The sequence below is a fragment of the Mirounga leonina genome, unplaced genomic scaffold, assembly GCF_011800145.1.
Source record: "Mirounga leonina isolate KUSES-001 unplaced genomic scaffold, KU_Mleo_1.0 Mir_167, whole genome shotgun sequence".
Lineage (NCBI taxonomy): Eukaryota > Metazoa > Chordata > Mammalia > Carnivora > Phocidae > Mirounga > Mirounga leonina.
In genome coordinates, this window is record NW_023270422.1 from 3,410,244 (window position 1) to 3,429,304 (window position 19,061).

The 19,061-nt window shown below is 40.3% G+C and overlaps 1 protein-coding gene across 3 annotated transcripts in view; it reads left to right on the forward strand.

The window, feature by feature from the left end:
- The first annotated feature begins 4,390 nt into the window (after nucleotides 1–4,390).
- The window catches only part of PTPN2 (protein tyrosine phosphatase non-receptor type 2), an 85,937-nt gene continuing 71,266 nt past the window's right edge, over nucleotides 4,391–19,061 (forward strand). For all 3 annotated transcript variants that reach the window (XM_035013849.1, XM_035013851.1, XM_035013850.1), the window contains exon 1: nucleotides 4,391–4,582. In XM_035013849.1, coding sequence (XP_034869740.1) covers nucleotides 4,514–4,582 — 69 coding nt within the window. In that variant the 5' untranslated portion in view covers nucleotides 4,391–4,513. The remainder of the gene's footprint in view (nucleotides 4,583–19,061) is intronic.

Here is a 19,061-nt window from a genome sequence, read left to right on the forward strand (position 1 = left end):
CACAGGAAACTCAGGATATTTTGGGGACCTTGAGAAAAGAGGAATTCACCCAAATCTATAGGTATTTCAGGAAAAGTCTAATGGTGAGTCCTTGGTGTGGCTTCTTAGCCTCAAGAGGCTTTTAAAAATTCAATCTTAGATTCTTTATGGAAAGTTCCAGCCAAGCAGATTTAAAAGAGCCTATATGGTTAATCACTACCATTGATGCACTTATGTAAATAATCAGGCCAACTTTATTGAAATTAGATTTGGTTTGCAGATGAATTAGTCTTGCTGTAGTTATCTTTGATAAAAATGAGCAAAACTGTAGAGGAAAAATTATGTTTCAGTAATATACCTTTTTGGGTATAAAATTCTAGTGCTATTAATTGTCTTTGAGATTTTGTTTTCTCAAAAACTGGACTAGATCTTGCATTCTTCTAATTTACTCCAAAATTCATCTATAACTCCTCAAACTAACATTTCCGATTTTCTCCCACCCTTTTGATTTGGATTCATTGAGAACTAAAACTGCCCTTTTCCCGAAGCCATGCCAACTAACGCTGGACAACTTGATATACACTTCAGAGAAATCACCACAATCATTCATGTATAGACAATTTTCATGGCTGCTGCTGTGTAGGTCATTCAGAAAGACCACCAGAGACATTCAAACTGCAAATCAGGAAAATCTATCAGATTGTTACTGCCTGCCCTCACTCTATCCAAAGATGCTTCAAGCTGGATATCTAGAAATCTTGATCAGCTGCCTTCAGAATTCAGAAACTGGGATTCTAATCTGCTCTGATTATTAACCTTTGTTTTTCTTTTTTTTCCCCATAGAAATGCCTCTTATTAAATATTTGATTGCTTGCACCATAGGCCTAACTTTGGGAGCCCACCTGCATCACTGTCTCTTGAAATGAGATACAACTGTTTAACTGAACTAGCCTACTCTCAGGACTGAGACTCTGCTTCATTGAGCTGGAGCTTAACTTGTAGACTGTGAAAATTCTTGGGGAAGTTTTGAATGTGTGAGGGAAGGGGTTCAGAATAAGTCCCCCCAAATATGCTACTTTGACATGTGGACTATTTTCAGCTGAAGGCACTCAAGACCCAGCATACTCAAGAAAAATTTTTACCTCTCCTTAAACTACCTAAAAGAATTTAGGTAGAAGGCTTGGCCCAGAAAGAGAGCTTTTACCAAGAGATAATTTTTTTTCTGTGTGGCAGAATAAACAACTAATTACCAAATATCTGCTCTTCTTACTGTTCTGTGACTCACCCTCCTCCTCTTTGAAGGCCTAGACCCCTTTCCTATTCCTTAGCTCAAGATGGCATGAGCCTCAATCGCCAGGCTCACCCTTAAGTATCATAGTCTTATAGGGCCCCCATATGTATATAATCAACTTTGTTTTTCTCTTGCTAATGTTTTAAGTTAATTTGATTATTAGAAACAGCTGAAGAATCTGGAAGGGTTGAAGGAAAACTTTTTCCTTCCCGACAATCTCAGGAGATACAATGCCTTTAATATAAATAATCAGTTTCCGTGACAGAACTTCAGAAACCGGGACCATTAGATTGTGGGGTATTTCTGGAGGAGGTTTCATGTATTTGTAAATTACACTATGTAAAGAGAAAGGCTGGTTGGCTGTTTAATTTTCTGTTACTACAATTTCTTCTACCTCCCATAGCTTACTATCTTTACTGGTAAAAATTTTCACTATGTATATAAGGACTTTTTTTTTCACCCATGTATTTTAATCCTTTCAGACAGCTCTAATAGAACTTTGATGATATGTGTGCTCTGTGATACATTAGCCACTAGCCACATGTGGCTATTGAGCATTTGAAATGAGGCTAGTGCAACCGAGGAACTGAATTCTTACTTTCTGTGAAAGAAAAAATTATTCATGATACTTGTTGAAAATGATGAGTTAGGAAGACTTTAGTCACAGTGAGGGGGGTCTATTGTAATAGGGATAGGGACCACTGCAATGGGTTTTGCAGTGGTGGAGAGATTGAGCTCAACTTTTTTTTCCTTCCAAATTTTTATTTAAATTCTACTTAATATATAGTGTAATATTGGTTTCAGGAGAATTTAGGGATTCATTACTTACATATAGCACCCAGGGCTCATCATAACAAGTGCCCTCCTTTATACACATCACCCATTTAGCCTATCCACCACCCACCCTTCTACATCAACAGTTTGTTCTCTATTGTTAAGAGCCTCTTATGATTTGCCTCCCCTTCTCCTCTCTTTTTCCTTTCCCACAACATCATCTGTATTGTTTCCTAAATTCCACATATAAGTGAAATCATACGGTATTTGTCTTTCTCTGACTGGCTTATTTCATTTAGCATAACACACTCTAGCTCCATCCATGTTGTTGCAAATGGCAAGATTTTATTCTTTTTGATGGCTGAGTAATATTCCGGTGTGTGTGTGTGTGTGTGTGTGTGTGTACACACACATCTTCTTTACCCATTCATCAGTTGATGGACACTTGGATTCAGCTCAACTTTGAATACAGACAGGACAAGTGGGAATTTATGGTCAAGGTGCAAGGTGAGGGGGTCAGTGGATAGAAAATTACTAAGAGGTATTATAAAACAAAATTCAACTGAGTAAATTTTAAAGATAATATTGGCTTTATTCAATGATTCATGAATCCGGCATCATCAAATCTAGTAGACAGAAATGATCTGAGGAGCTGTACAAATTGAAAGACTTACAGGCAAGAAGGGGGCAGGAACAAGTTACTTATATGAGGCAAAAAAGGAGATTGGTTATTGCAAGTTTACTTTCCTTCAGAGGATGGCAGGGGTCTATCAACAGATTACCTAACTAGTGCTGATAAGGTGACTCCTAATTGACTCATTTAAGATCCCATTTCTGGGAGACCTGAAACAGTAATTAAGTGTAGGTTTGGTAACAGGGGGCTTAGCAAGCAACTCCATTTTAGGAGTTTTGTCTTGTTTTTAACACAGAAAACATCAGGGGTATTCTGACTAAACTGATCTAATAGGATTTTGCTGCAGGCAGGCCAGGGTGTTCAGATATCACCTGGGGGATAGTGGAAGATGAAGAACCTGATTAAATATTGAGGGTGATCAGATATTGAGAATGGGGGATTCTGGATAAACTGACTTAGTAAGATTCTTGCTAAAATTAGACAATGCAGAGAAACAGGGAAGTCTGAAAGTCAATGCTTAGTTGAAAAAGTGCTCAGAGGAACCTGAGTAGAATTTGTTCAAGGAGTGACTCTTTGTCATTTCATTTCATTTTAATTAAAATTTAAACATCCAGGTGCTGGGTGGCTCAGTCAGTTAAACCTCCAACTCTTGATTTTGGCTCAGGTCATGATCTCAGGGTCTTGGGATCAAGCCCCAAGTTGGGCTCTGTGCTCAGCAGGGAGTCTGCTGGAGATTTTGTCCCTCTCCCTCTGTCCCCGCCTCAAAAATAATAAATAGGGGTGACTGGGGGGCTCAGTCGGTTAAGCCTCTGCCTTCAGCTCAGGTCATACCAGAGTCCTGGGATCAAGCCCACATTACGCTCCCTGCTCAGCGGGGAGTCTGTTTCTCCCTCAGCCGCTCCCCCTGCTCATGCTGTCTCTCAAATGAATAAATAAGATCTTTGAAAAAAAAAATCTTTAAAAAGAAAAAATTTAAATGTCAATACTGGGTAGCACTGCTAAAATTTTTCTAACCCTTCACATTTCTTAAGAAGATGATGTGACAAAATACTATAAGCATATGGTTTACCAACAATGAATTATCTTAATCTGAAGAGATGATTTCCATAACCAGCATGTTTGTGCTGTAAAGATTTTTTTTTATAGGTAACATTGATTTTTAAGTTGGTGACATTTACTTAACAACATGTATTCTCCATAACTCCAGAAGAGGTTGCCTCTCCTTTTACTATAGTGGCTTATTTGGCACAAAACCCTCAGGCATACAAGAGCTGGCATCAGGGCTGGTTTATACTCTCTGAGGAAGCTGAGAAATTTGTTTCAAAATTGGACACAGGTCTCTACACTGACTTAGATGACGTTTAAAATAAAACGAAAATACTGCATTAAAAAAAATTAAGACTAAAGAGAAAAAGAGAAAAGGGACAGCAAGAAGTAAGGTCTTCCCAAGGGAATTTCTTGGTCCGCTCCATTCCTGGGAAACTCGCGGTACTGTATCTCCTCCCCCGGGCCAGGGGCCACCTAGCGCCCAACCTCCTCAGACAGCGGCCTCTGGGTGGTCCCCTTGGCCCCGCCCTCTCTCCACCTGGGCGCCCTCTGGACACGCCTCCTCCAGGCGCCCCGCCCCGCCGCAGTCCGACTCCCGGCGGCGCGAGTCGGCGCGCTGACGTCCGACGCTCCAGGTACTTTCCCCGCGGCCGGCCGGGCCCGGCGTGGGGGCGGGGCAGGGCGCGGAGCGCGCATGCGCCGCAGCGCCAGCGCTCTCCCCGGATCGTGCGGGGCCTGAGCCTCTCCGCCGGCGCAGGCTCCGCTCGCGCCAGCTCGCTCCCGCCGCCATGTCTGCCACCGTCGAGCGGGAGTTTGAGGAGTTGGATGCTCAGAATCGCTGGCATGAACTGTACTTGGTGAGTCGCGGGCTCGCGCAGTAGCCACAGTCCTCACCGAGGACCCGGGCTCGCGCCCGCCGGCTCCCTCCCGCCTCCCCCGCCTTCTGCTCGGGGCGGAAGTGGCGGCGCGCGGGCCGCGTCAGGGGCGCGCCTGCGCCGACCGAGTCTCTGGTTCCTTCTGAAAAAAAGACTTTGGGCGGGTGGGGATGGGGGGGGGTTGCTCCTCGTGAGCGCAAGCGCAGAGTTAGTTCTGGAAGGCGGCTCCACAGCGGCGCCTGGTGGCGGGCGAGGACGTTCTCCGCCGCGCGTGGGGGGACCCGGTTTGGGGGTACCGGGGATACCCGCGGGCGGTCCGAGAGGTCTCGGGGGCGCCGAGAGAAGGGCGGTGAGGCCTCGGGGGGGCGCGGGCGAGCGGCGGGGAGCCGGCTGCAGCGTGGCGGGAGTTCGCACGCCCTGGTGGCTGACTGTCCGCGGATACCTTTTTCGCTGGCCAGGTGTTCTGTGGCTGGCCGAGCGGAGGCCGGCCGCGGCACCCATTTACGACGGCGCCGCCCGCTCCGGCCTTGGTGTTACGGGTGGCTCCAGGGCCTCTCGAAATGGCAGTGCCTAAACCGTGGTGACGGCGGAAGCTCCCGGCGAATCCGTAATCTTAATGTTTTCAGAGCGCCCAGTGTCTCAGCGCGTGGGTCGTCCTCCACAAACAGCTTCCAGGAGCGAGAATATCTGGCTTTGGTTGTGTTAGTTGAAAGAAAGAATAAGGATGTTCTCTTTTAAATCTTTACTGAGGAATACCTGACATACAGTAAAATACACAGACTTTATGTATGGAGTTAAGCGAGTTTTCTAAATGTAAACACCTGTGTCAGCACCAACCAGGTCAAAATAACGAACCTTCCCATTACCCCGAAGGGGCCGTCATGCCCCTTCTTCCATCCCATAGACCACCGCTGTTTTGATGTCTTACTGCCATACAATAGTCCTGCCTTTTATCGAACTCCTATGAATGGAATCGTGTAGTTGAATTATTTTGTGACTAGTTTCTTCACATCAACTAGAGAACTCTTAATTCATATAGAAATTTATTTCTTTGAAGATGATTTAGTTGCCTGTACTGTACTGCTTAATTACTAGCATATTATTCCCAAGATTAAATTGAGTGGTGAGTTAAATGTTGCTTCTGCTGTTCGGTTCACTATACAGAAAAAGAAAAAAAAAGTTTTCCTGTAAATCTGGATGATTCTGGGTTTCTCCCCATTTAAATTCATTTAATTAAAAGACAGTAAAAATTGTTTCTTTGTCATGATCAGAATGTAACATTTTTTTTCTTGAACACATTATCAGGAATTATAATAAATACCCTGACTCACATGAGTAGAGTATGTTAGAATAGAGTACCAACTTTTAAGAACGCTGCTAATGGTTTTCCTAATTGTAGAAAATTTCAAATGCAAATTCTAGTAGGGGTCTTTATGTGAGAGCCTGCCAGCGAGCTGTGTCTTCTGCAGGTACATTTGTTTAAACAGAAGCTACTGTCTCCAGGTTGCTAGTGATATATCAAAATACAGATTGGAGAAGAGAAAGGTGAATGCTACAACTTAATTCAGCTTAACATTTTGGTTAAGCAGTTTGATTTTTGGGGGGTGGGGATAGCATTAATATCTTTGAAATTTTAATGAAAACTGTAATCCCTGTCGCCAGAAAAATGCACTTTATTATATCCACTGAAAATTTCACATTCAATTTCAAGGAATTCAGGAAACCCTTCCATGGACTCGTGCCAAGGAATCCTTTAGTGGGTTAGTCAATGCTCTTACTATTTTTTTTGTAATGGAAAAAGAAGAACATTAGTTTGGTCAGTAGAAATCATGCAAAACATACTGGTGTTATAATAGAAGTGGGTCACAAACCAAGGTTAGTAATGGAAAGCAAGTCTAGGAAAAGGTTTTCCTTTGACTCTAGAATATATATTCAGCCATACTACACATATGTACTGAGCACCAGTGGTGTGCCAGTCCCTACTCTGGGCCTTTGAGATTCCACACAGAATGCAGCAAAGTTTCTTCTCTTGAGGAGCTCACAATTCTAGGACTTGTTCTTTTGATGGCCTCATCCCAAGTCCCTATTTTCATTCATTCACTCCTAACACATCTATTATGTATCAGTGTTAGACTGAGTCCCAGCTCCTGAGGATCCAGCCTGATGGGAGTAGTAAATAGGTAAGAAGATGAAAACATAAAAGTAAGAAATGCAAAAGCTAGTTTTAAGCACAGGGTGTTGTCTAATCACCCAAAGGGGTGCACCTGGGAGTTCTGGTGGTGCAGGAGGTATGGCCTTACCTAAGTCTTAAATGACAAGTTGGCTTGATGAAGAGAATAAGGGAGGGGGAAAGAATTAGTCTTCCAGAGAAGAAAGGAATATGTGCAGAGGCACAGAGCATAGAACACCAAGAGGACTACCAACAGATTAGCCTCATGAGGAGTATGGAATGAAGTTGAGGTGCTGGAGGGATAAGGCTGGAGAGTAAGACAGAGCCTATTAGGTGCCTGTAGATCAGACTATGAAATTTGAGCTAGTTCATAGGACTCATTGAGGAATTTTAAGCCTGGAAGTACCATGGTCATACTATATTTACTTTTTAAATTTTATTTATTGTTTTTTTTTAAGATTTTATATATGTATTTGACAGAGAGACAGCGAGAGAGGGAACACAAGCAGGGGGAGTGGGAGAGGGAGAAGCAGGCTTCCCGCTGAGCAGAGAGCCCAATGTGGGGCTCGATCCCAGAACCCTGGGATCATGACATGAGCCGAAGGCAGACACTTAATGACTAAGCACCCAGGTGCCCCCCAAAATTTTTAATTTAATTTTATTATTATTATTTAAAGGTTTTACTTATTTTTTGTTCGAGCGAGCGCACAAGCAGGGGGAGTGTCAGGCAGAGGGAGAAGCAGGCTCCCTGCTGAGCAAGGAGCCCAATGTGGGACTCAATACCAGGACCCTGGTATCATGACCTGAGCCAAAGGCAGATGCTTAACCAACTGAGCCACCAGGCATCCCTTTACTATATTTACTTTTTAGTAAGATCGTTCTGGTGTGATTGATGGGGCTCTCCGTAGGCAGGTAGTACAGGGAAGTAGTCTATTGGAATAAACCTGAAGAGAAGTGTCGACCTGAACTAAGGCAGTGGCAGGAGGAATGAAGGGGAGATACAGATTTGAAGTGGTAAGGGGATAAGATGTGTTTGGTTTTGAAACTCTTCAGTTCAGTTTGAGATGCCTGTAAGACGTCAAAATGGAAATCGTTTAATATATACATACGGATTTCAGGGGAGGTCTGAGCTGTAAATAGGACTTTGGAAATCATGAGCGCATAGGTGGTGTTTGAGGTCCTAAATGTGGATGAGATCATCTAGGGAAAATATGGAGGGTTTGGAAATGATGAAGGTCAACAACTAAGGGCGTAGGTAAAGAAAGGAGCTTGCAAAAAAGACTGGAGAGGAATAACCATGAAAGTAGGGAGAAAATCGATTGGTGGGTATGAAGGGAATTGATGGTCTGGAGGCCACATGCAGTAGATGGGACAAATAAAGTCAAAACTGAAAGGGCCCATTGACTTAAGAAGTGGATGATCAACAAATACCTTTATTTTTTATTTATTTGGGTTTTTTTTGTTTTGTGTGGGGTTTTTTTGGTTTGGGGTTTTTTTGTTTGTTTTTAGAGAGGAGGAGAAAGAGAGGGAGGGAGGGAGGAAGGCAGAGGGAGAGGGGGAGAGAGAGAGAGAAAATCTTAAGCAGGTTCCATGCCCAGCGTGAAGCCCAGTGTGAGGCTTGATCTCACAACCCTGAGATCCTGACCTGAGCCGAAATCAAGAGCTGATGCCTAACCCACTTGAGCCACCCAGGTGCTCCCAGATACCTTTAAAGAGAACAATTTCAGTGGAGTACAGAAGTCAGATGCTGAGCATTGAGAAGAGAAGGTGGGAAGAAGTACAACCAGGTAAGTGTAGACCATTCTTTTAAGAAGGCCAACTTGACCAATGGAGTGGGGAAGGTAGCTAAAATGAAGCACAATTATGTCCCTACTTACTGAAAACCTTCAGTGGTTTTTTCACTGATCATAATGTAAAATTCAGATTCTTATGTGGCTCACAAGAACCCATGGTCTGCCTCCCCATATGCCTTTCTTCCCTCTTTCCACTGGTTCTGTTCCTTGAAATGTATGTGTCCATTCTTCCCTGAGGGCCTTCATAATTGTAGCTCTCTCTGCCTTAGCACAACTTCTACCACTGTTTTCCCCATTAAGTACCTCCTACTCGTCCCAGAAGTCTCACTTCCTTAGTGGGGGGCCTTCCTGTCCCTCCCTTGCAGGATATGATCCCCTGTTACATACTCCACAGTGTTCCACGACTTCCCCTTTCATAGCATTGTGTTGGATGTAATGCGCAGTAGATTATTTAGGGAACACAAATTTGCATTAAGCTAAACCACTATTACTTGAGTAGGGGAAAAGTGCTTAAGTGGGCTCTCTGCTTTGTCACAAGATTGGGTGATATTTGTTTTTTGGGTTTTTTTTGGCAGTGCTAATTGGATTAGGAAAAGAAAGGCTTTGCTCTTGGGCAAAAACTAGTTATAACTAAAAGTTGGGCTTGCTTAGTGGTGTGAGAACTTTTACTTTATACCTTATGAAATTCTTGCAGGAAAGGAAAAATGAATTGATCATTTTGAGTCTGAAACTCTTTGGCCTCTTACTCCGTTTTATCCAGTTTTGAACAGTTGCTTTTATAACATAGCTTTTGATAATAGGAGGTTTCTTGGGAATAAATTATGGGGTCAGAGGAGAACAGACTATGAATCTTCTGCACTGTCTAATCAGAACTTCATGCAGGCGGTTCCAATGCCTTGTGCAGTGTCAGGCACTTAGTGGGTGCATGATAAATATTTGTTGAATAATGACTTCTTACCAGAGAAGGGTGACTTGATATGTTTTCACGGGGGAGGGAGGGGGGATTAGCCTAAAGAGAGAGGTTGGAAGTTGAAGAAATAGAAGGGATTACTGTTGGTGCCAGAAACCTCGAAAAGCAGGTGCTGATGGGAGCAAGAGCACACAGATGGAAGAACTGGCCTTGAAAGGGTACAACTGGCAGAAGTGAGATAACTGGAAAATTCTAATTTGGTTTGACTGACTAATGACATTAATGTAGTCTCAGGTTAACTGCTTTTTGAGAAATGTTCATGATTGCTTTTTTGCCTTTAGTCACTGCTGATTGCTGTCTGAATCAGGCTGGGGCATGAGAAGGGCAGAGAAAGAATGAAGTTTTGTGAGCTTTCAGGGAAGGGAGTAAAACTGTAGGGAAATGGCAAAAAAAAAAAACAACACAAAAAAACCCATGGAATAATGTTTCTAGTAAATGGTGGCTCAGAAAGAATTGGTTGACTAATCAGAGTTTAGGAACCATGGAACTCTTAGCTGGTCATTTTTCTTTATTAGAAATTTGTAGTTCAAATACTGTCAGCATAAGAGCCATTTGTGAGTCAGCTAAGTTTTAGAAGTAGGATATGAAGAGAAGTCCATTTTTCTAGTATTTATAGTGGGGAGCCATAGGATAAACCAAAGCTTTCTTACTCTAAACAACTTCCTTTGCAGTGTGTACTACACATTGTCCTACAATTGTTTAATCTTAGGGTTTGGGGTTTCATATGGTTGCATGTGCTCTTGCTATACAGACTCCTTGAATTTCCTTGAAAATGGCCTGCTTTCTCGTACTTTGGATAGTCTTTACATATGTTGGATGTGTTCTGTGCCTTCCTTATCTACCTAGGAAACCTCTTCAAGACTAGCCTCTGGTCTTCTTAGGCAAAGTTATATGATTCCTGAACCCTGAACCCTCTATATTCTTTTATTAGACTATGAATCACATCGTTTTATAACTGTCTACTTGTGTGTCTAGCTCTTTGAGGGGTGCTTTGTTTTTCTTTGTTTCCCCACCATTTGCCTGTAGTTCTGAGACATACACTAAACAAAAGAATACTGCTCCCCTTTTATTTTAATTTTTTTTTAAAGATTTTATTTATTTATTTGACAGAGAGAGACACAGCGAGAGCGGGAACACAAGCCGGGGGAGTGGAGGAGGGAGAAGCAGGCTTCCCACAGAGCAGGGAGCCCGATGTGGGGCTCGATCCCAGTACCCTGGGATCATGACCTGAGCCGAAGGCAGACACTTAATGACTGAGCCACCCAGGCACCCCAATACTGCTCCCCTTTTAAAATGTCAGCACCTTGGGGTGCCTCGCTGGCTTGGGGAGCATGTGACTATTGATCTCAGGGTTGTGAGTTCAAGCCCCACATTGGGTGTAGAGATAAAAATCTTAAAAATAAATAAATAACATGTCAGTACCTTGGTTTATTCCAGCCCCCTCATTCACAGCTGAGGCGATGCCTGTTCGACATGAGGTTGGGACTTATGTAAGGTTACCACCATATCCAACAGTGACACAGATGGGACCCAAATTTAGTCCTTATGATTCTCATTTCTGTGTTATCCCAATTTGCCAGTGTGACTACTTACATTGCTTTCTCCTTAAGATTTACTTGAGATTAATGACACGGAGAGAATCATTTAAATTTTTCATAGCAAGGAGAGAACGGAATGTGTTATAATAGGTGGGGTCATTTTGGGATTGGAGGCCTTTAAAACAGTATATGGGATCCATGGATTAGACTGGAAAGTGACTTCCAAGTCCCCTGAAACTGTATGCTAAATTGTGTGTATGTGTGAGTGTATTTGGGTATTTTGTTTCTAGGTGATTCCATAGCTTTTGTTCTCATATGGATCTCTCTGACTCCTCAATAGGTAAGGACCCGCTTTAAGGGAAAGCAGCCTTGGGAATGGTGCCCCAATAGAGAATATATAACTAGAAATTCTAACTCTGTTTTGCCTCTGATGTTCTGTAGTTACTGATACCTGCCTGCAATTGTGGAAATCCAGACAGTCACGTTTGTCCTCTTGCCTTTCTAGCTTGCCTTTTCAATTTCTTTTTTTTTTTTTTTTTTTTTTTTGAGGAGGGGCAGGGGTAGCAGGAGAGAGAATCTTAAGCAGGCTCCACAGCCAGCATGGAGCCTGATGTGGGGCTCCATCTCACAACCCGGAGATCATGAACTGATCAAGATTCAGACGCTCAACCAACTGAGGCCACCCAGATGCCCTTCAATTTCTTGATTTGAACCAGAATCTCCAAGAACTCAAGGAATCTCCCAGATTGCTACTATGCACATAATTCCCTATTCCCAGTTGGAGACCTGTTACAGCTCTTGCAGTCTCCTCTTCTCCTGTCATTCTGTCTCCCTGTTGATCACTTAGTGCTCTGTTAAAGTTGATGTTTCTTGGTGGTAAGCTGTTAGGGCTTGTTTATTTTTTTTTTCATTTTTTAAAAAAGATTTATTTATTTGTTTATTTATTTATTTATTTATGAGATAGCATGCGTGGGGAGGAGCAGAGGGAGAGGGAAAGAAGCAGACTCCGTGCTGAGCACAGAGCCTGATGTGGGGCTTGATCCCACGGCCCTGAGATCAAGATCTGAGCTGAAGTCAAGAGCTAGACACTCAACCAGCTGAGACACCCAGGAGCCCCTTTTGGGGCTTGTTTAAACCAACTGGCATATTAGAACTTTTATTATACTCTCCATTATTTTGGGTAGCATGCTTAGCTGTGTACTATGTCAGTCTAGCATGTACAATTTAAAACATAGCGGCTGATAACTGAGGAAGAAATATGGCTCAGCAGGATAATTTTAAGGAATGTAAATTCTGACTCTACTGTTCTGAGTAGAATACTAATTAATGATGTTCTAGCTTGCCTAGCTATTGTCTGAAATAGCTGTTAAAAATGAATGTAGTGCTATTTTAAATGTATTTAATGTAGTTCTAATTTAATGTTCTGTTTATGGTATAGTAGTAGTAATGTTCAGGCAGTTGTTTTGGCTTAACAGTGAAATCCTTGCTTTTAAAGATCTTAAACATCGGGGCACCTGGGTGGCTCAGTCAGTTAAGCGTTTGCCTTTGGCTCAGGTCATGATCCCAGGGTCCTGGGATTGAGCCACATGGTGGGCTCACTGCTCAGCAGGGAGTCTGTTTCTCCCTCTTCCTTTGCCTGCCCCTCGCTCTCTCCCTCTCTTTCAAACAAACAAACAAATAAATAAATCTTTAAAGATCTTAAACATTTTAAACACCTTTAAAATGAAACCTATGAACAAGAGGAATGTCTGCATACATAAAATCCTCTAAAATTTAGTATGTGATTTCAAACTGTTGGGGTTGATGACCTCTGGGAAAGAAGTCCTGGTCAAGAAACTGATTTCAGATTAGACACTTTAATCTGTGGCAAGTGTGGTATTTTCATGTTTGTTTTAATGTACTCTTACTCCTTTTGCAGCCAATATGTCTGATTTAATATGCTCTTTGTTATGTCAGTTTAATTTGGTTTATGTCACTGCTCATTTGTAACTTTGTTTCAAACTGCTTTCATTCCTTTGAAGAAAATCTCATATTGAATTATTTTATTCTTTCACTGTATTTGAACATTTTTATACTCTGAAAGCTGTCAGTTCCTCTTGCAGTTTCTAGTTGACCCTTGAACAATACACGGTTAGGAGCGTTAACCCCCTGCACAGTCAAAAATCTGCATGTAACTTTTGACTCCCTAAAACTTAGCTATTAATAGCCCACTGTTGACTGGAAGCCTTACTGAAGACATAGTCAATTAACACATAGTTTATATGTTATGTGTATTATATACTGTATTTTTATAATAAAGTAAGCTAGAGAAAATAAAATGTTATTAAAATCATAAGGAAGAGAAAATACCCATTTTGTTCAAGGGTCAACTGTACTTAATAGTGCTTCCAGAAATTCTTTAGATGGGTTAGACAAAGGTTGTATGGCTCCCAGAGTATGTACCACTCTGTTCCTAGTCAAGAGCTGGTATGCTGGGGTCACCTTAGACAACTGCAGTTACTTCATGCCAGTGAGAACTGCTTCTGTGCATTGATTTATATTTTAATCATTGCCTGCTTCCCTTTCTCCCTCCCTCTATCTGTTGCACCCCAGTGACACAAGTATTAGCACACTGTTCTCCACCTTGCTTTTTTCACTTAATCTTTTATCGGAAATCCTTCCATCTAGCTGTGTTCATTTTAACTGTTTAGTAGTATTCATTATTTAACCATTCATCTATGGATCTGTAGGTTATTTCTAGTCTTTGGCTATTAAAAATAGTGTTGCAATGAATAACCTTCCAAAGAAGTTGTATCACTGTACACTTCTATCAGTGGTATAAGAAAGTGCTTATTTCCTTATACTCTTTGACCTCTACCCAGTTATACTATCCAACTTTCTGATCTTTACCTGAGAGGTGAAAAATAGTCTTACTGTAGTTACAATTTGCAATTTTGTTGTAATGAGTGAAGTTGAACAGCTTCTCTTTTTTTAAAAAGCCATTTGTATTTCTCTTTTTGATACATAGGAGTTCTTTACACATTAAGGAAGTTAAACCTTTGTCATGTATTGCAAATGTATTTTCAATCTGTCAATTACCTTTTTATGGTGTTTTTTCATGTAGAAAATTTAAATTTTTATGAAATCAGATTTATCAGCCTTTTCTGGGTTTTTGTGCCATGGCCTAGAAAGACTTTGTCTGTTCTATGATTACAAAAAATTTTCTTCAGTGTCTTCTTATACAATTTTATGGTGTTTTTTTTTTTAATGTTTAAATAATTGTTCAACCAGGACTTTATTCTGATAAAAGGAATGAGGTAGACATCCAGTTAACTTTTTTTGTGGTAAAATATATATAACAAAATGTTCCATTTTAGCCATTTTCAAGTGTACAATTCAATGTCATTGATTCCATTTATAATGTTGTGCAACCATCACCACTGTTTCCAAAACCCTTTCAGCACCCCAAATAGAAACTCTGTACCCATTAAGCAATAACTCCTTATTTCCCCCTCCCCCCGGTAACTTCTGCTCTACTTTCTATCTGTGAATTTGCCTATTCTGGGTATTTCATACAAGTGGAATCATATAGTGTTTGTCCCTTTGTGTCTGGCTTATTACACTTAGCATAATGTTGTCAAGGTTGAGCTGTGTATTGTAGCCTGTTATCAACTTCATTCCTTTTTATGGCTAATATTTTTTTGTATGTATATACCACATTTTGTTTCTCCATTCATCTGTTAATGGACACTTAGGTCATTTCCACCTTTTGACTACTGTGAATAATTCTGCTGTGAACATTGCTGTGCAAATAGCCATTGGAGTCCTTGTTTTTTAATTTTTTTGGATTTGGACCTAGAAGTGGAGTTGCCGGATAATATGGTAATTCCATGTTTAGCTTTTTGAGTAACTGCTAAACTGTTTTCTGTGGTGCCTGCAACATTTTACGTTCCCAGTAGCAGTGTTTGAGGATTCTAATTTCTTCATATCCTCACAAACACTTGTTATTTTCCATTTTTAAAATTATAGTCATGGTAGTAGGTATGAAGTGGTTTAGATTTGCATTTCTGTAATGACTAAGGATGTTGAGTATCTTTTTCCTGTGTTTATTGACTAAAATTGTGTATCTTGGGAGAAATGTCTATTCAAGTCCTTTGCCAATTTTTTTTCCTAAGATGACTTTTTTTAACTTTTTTTTTTTAAGATTTTATTTATTTATTTGAGAGAGAGAGAGAGAGGGAGAGTACAGAGGGAGAGTGAGAGGGAGAAGCAGATTCCCTGCAGAGCAGAGAGCCCAATGTGGGATGCAGTCCCAGGACCCTGAGATCATGACCTGAGCTGAAGGCAAACTGAGCCACCCAGGCACCCAGTACTTCATTTTTTTTAGAGTAGTTTTAGATTCACAGCAAAATTGAGGGGGAGATGTAGAAATTTCTCATAAATCTTCTGCCCCCACACATGCATAGCCTTCCACATTATCAAAATCCCCCACTAGAATGGTATGTTGGTTACAATTGATAAACCTACATTGATATATTGTAAATACCCGAAGTCCATAGTTTACCTTGGGGTTCATTTTTGGTGGTGTTCATTCTGAGGGTTTGGACAAATGTACATGTATCCATCATTATGGCATTATATATAAAAATCCAGTGTTCTCCCTATTCATCCCTACCCCCTTCCCCAACCCCAGGAACCATATTTATCTTTTTACTGTCTACATAGTTTCACCTTTTCCAAAATGTCTTATAGTTGGAATCATATAGTAAGTAGCCTTTTCAGATTGGGTCTTTTACTTAGTAATATGCATTTCAGGTTCCTAAATGTCTTCATGGCTTGATAGTTCGTTTCTTTTGAACACTGAATATTATTCCATTGTCTGGATGTAACATAGTTTATCCATTCATCTACTGAAGGACATCTTTGTTGCTTCCTGGTCTTGGCAGTTGTGCGTAAAGCTGCTATGTGTCCGGTTTTTGTGTGGACATAAGTTTTCAACTTCTTTGGGTAAATAGCAAGGAGGGCAATTACTGGATCATATGGTAAGAGTATGCTTAGTTTTGTAAGAAACCACCAAACTGTTTTCCAGAGTGGCTGTACCATTTTGTATTCTCACCAACAATGAATGAGAGTTACTGTGCTTTATTACCCTTGTCAGCATTTGGTGTTATTGGTGTTCCAGATTTTGGCCATTCTAATAAGTGTCTGCGTATTTTTACATTGTTTGTCCTTTTGTTGTTGAACTGTAGGAATTCTTTGTATATTGTGGTTATTAATCCCTTGTCAGATATATGATATGCAAATATTTTTTTCCCAATCTGTGTGTTTCCTTTTGACTGTATATTGTCATCTGATAAAAGTTTTTAATTTTTATGAAGTCCAGTGTATTTTTTTTGTCACCTGTGCTTTCGGTGTCATAATTTAAGAAACCGTTACCAAATCCAAGATCATGATGATTTTCAGTCCCTGTGCTTTTCTTCTAAGAGTTTTATAGTTTTAGCTCTTACATTTGGTCTTTGACCCGTTTTAGTTAATTTTTGTATGGTAAAAGTCAGCTTCATTTTTTTGCATGTGGATATCCAGTTTTCCCAGCACCATTCATTCATTGAATGAATTTGCTTGCTTATTGAAAATCAAATGACCATAGATCTGAGAGTTTATTTCTGAACTTTGTGTTCTATTCCATTAATCTCTGTGACTGTTTTTATGCTACACCACACCACACTGATAGAATTACTGTAGCTTTGCAGTAAGTTTTGTAATCAGGAAGTGTGAGTCCTCCAAACTTTATGTTACTCTTTTTCAAGATTGTTTCGGCTATTCAGGGTTCTGTGAAATTCTGTATAAATATTGGGATGAGGTTTTCCATTTCTGCAAAAGTTGTCACTGGAATTTGATAGAGATTACATTGAATCAGTGTATCACTTTAGGTAGTTTTGTATTCTTAGTATTTAAATCTTCCAATTCATGAATACAGGATTGTATTTATTTAGGTTGTTTTTAATTTCAGCTGTGTTTTGTAGTTTCCAGTGTACAAATCTTCCACCTTTTTGGTTGTTTATTCTGAAGTATTCTTTCTGATTCTGTTGTAAATGGGATTCTTTGCTAGTGTATAGAAATACTGATTTTTGTGTGTTGATTTTGTGTTTTGCAACTTTGCTGAATTTATTAGCTCTAACAGGTTTTTTTGTGTGGGTAGGTTCTTCAGGATTTTCTACATATAAGGTCATGTCATTTGTGAATAAAGATAGTTTAACAACTTCCTTTCCAATTTGAATGCCTGTTTGTTTATTATAGCCCCCAGTTGCTCTGGCTAAAATTTCAGTACTATGTTGAATAGAAGTGGTGAAAGTGTGGGGTGCCTGGCTGGCTCATTTGGTAGAGTGTGCGATTTTTGTTCTTGGGGTTGTGAGTTTGAGCCCCAGGTTAGGTGTGGAGATTACTTAAAAATAAAATCTTTAAAATAAATAAATAAAATCTTGAAAAAAAAGAAGTGGTGAAACTGGGAATCCTTGTCTTGTTCCTGACCAGTTTTTTTTCCTAAATAACTGCCTGCTTTTATCATACTGTTTGCTGAGTATCCCATCCCTCTTCCCTCTCTCTTCCCGCCATTTAGAGTACCATCTTTATAATTTGCAGAATTCCTATATGTGTATTGAGTGAATGAAGCATGAACAAATGCCTGTATAATCTCATCTCTCTACACCTGTTCATCCTCATTTCTTGCATTTTCATCTCCTGTGCACAAGTTTTGTGTTCCTTATACTTCTTGCAAGACATCAGTTATTCATTCTTTCATTTCATTCATATTCATTTCATATTCATTCTTTCATTTTTTTCATTTGCTTATTTTTATGTACTTTCACATCTTAATGACTTTGCACAAGCTGTTTTGTCTGCCTAGACCTGTCATTCTCTACTTATATACCTGGCATACGCCTGGTCATTCTTTTTTTTTTTTTTTAAGATTTTATTTTATTTTAAATAACCTCTACGCCCAGTGTGGGGCTCGAACTTCCAACCCTGAGATCAAGAGTCACATGCTTCACCAACTGAACCAGCAGGGTGCCCCTCTTGGTCATCTTTTAGGTCTATTCATGCACTGTGCTTTTTACTCCCCCAGGTGAAAGTAAATCCACTTTCCATGTTTATTTTGAATATGTGTGTGTGTATGTATTTATTTGAGATTTTATGTATTTATTTGATAGAGCACACAAGCAGGGGGAGCAGGAGAGGGAGAAGCAGGCTTCCTGCTGAGTAGGGAGCCCCATGTGCGGCTCCATCCCGGGTCCCTGGGATCATGACTTGAGCAAAAGGTAGATCCTTAACCAACTGAGCCACGAAGCCGTCCATCTGTGTTTATTTTAAATGTGAGCATATTTTTCTTATGGTACTTACAATAGGCTCAAGGAAAATTCTGAGGTCTGAGTACAGAAAAGAGAAGGTCATTAGATACAGTTGTACAAATAGCAGTAAACATTGACAGCAAGAATAGTGATAGATCATGAGAAATGGATATAATTTTTCAGGTCCTTAATCCCATGCAATAGAGGCTTTTTTGTTGTTCTTATTTATCATTGAAATGACCAAAATGCAGTGATAAGAAAAAAAATCTACATTATTATTTGGCACCAGAGAAGGGTCTTACTCATATATTTGAGACTTAGAGGATTTTTTTTTTCAGTTTTGTTGAGAAATGATTGATATACATCACTGTATACATTTAAGGCATACAGCATGATGGTTTGATTTATATGTATTATAAAATGATTACCAAATAGGTTCTGCTAACATCCATCTTCTCATATAATAGAATAAAAAGAAAAGACCCAAAGGAATACAATTTTCTCCTTGTCATGAGAACTTTTAGGATTTAATCTCAATAACTTTTCTCTGTATCACACAGTAGTGTTAAGCTATAGTCATCATGTTGTACATTACCTCCGTAGTCCTTATTTATCTTGTAACTGGAAGTTTGTATCTTTTGATCAGCTTCCTCCAATTCCAAGGC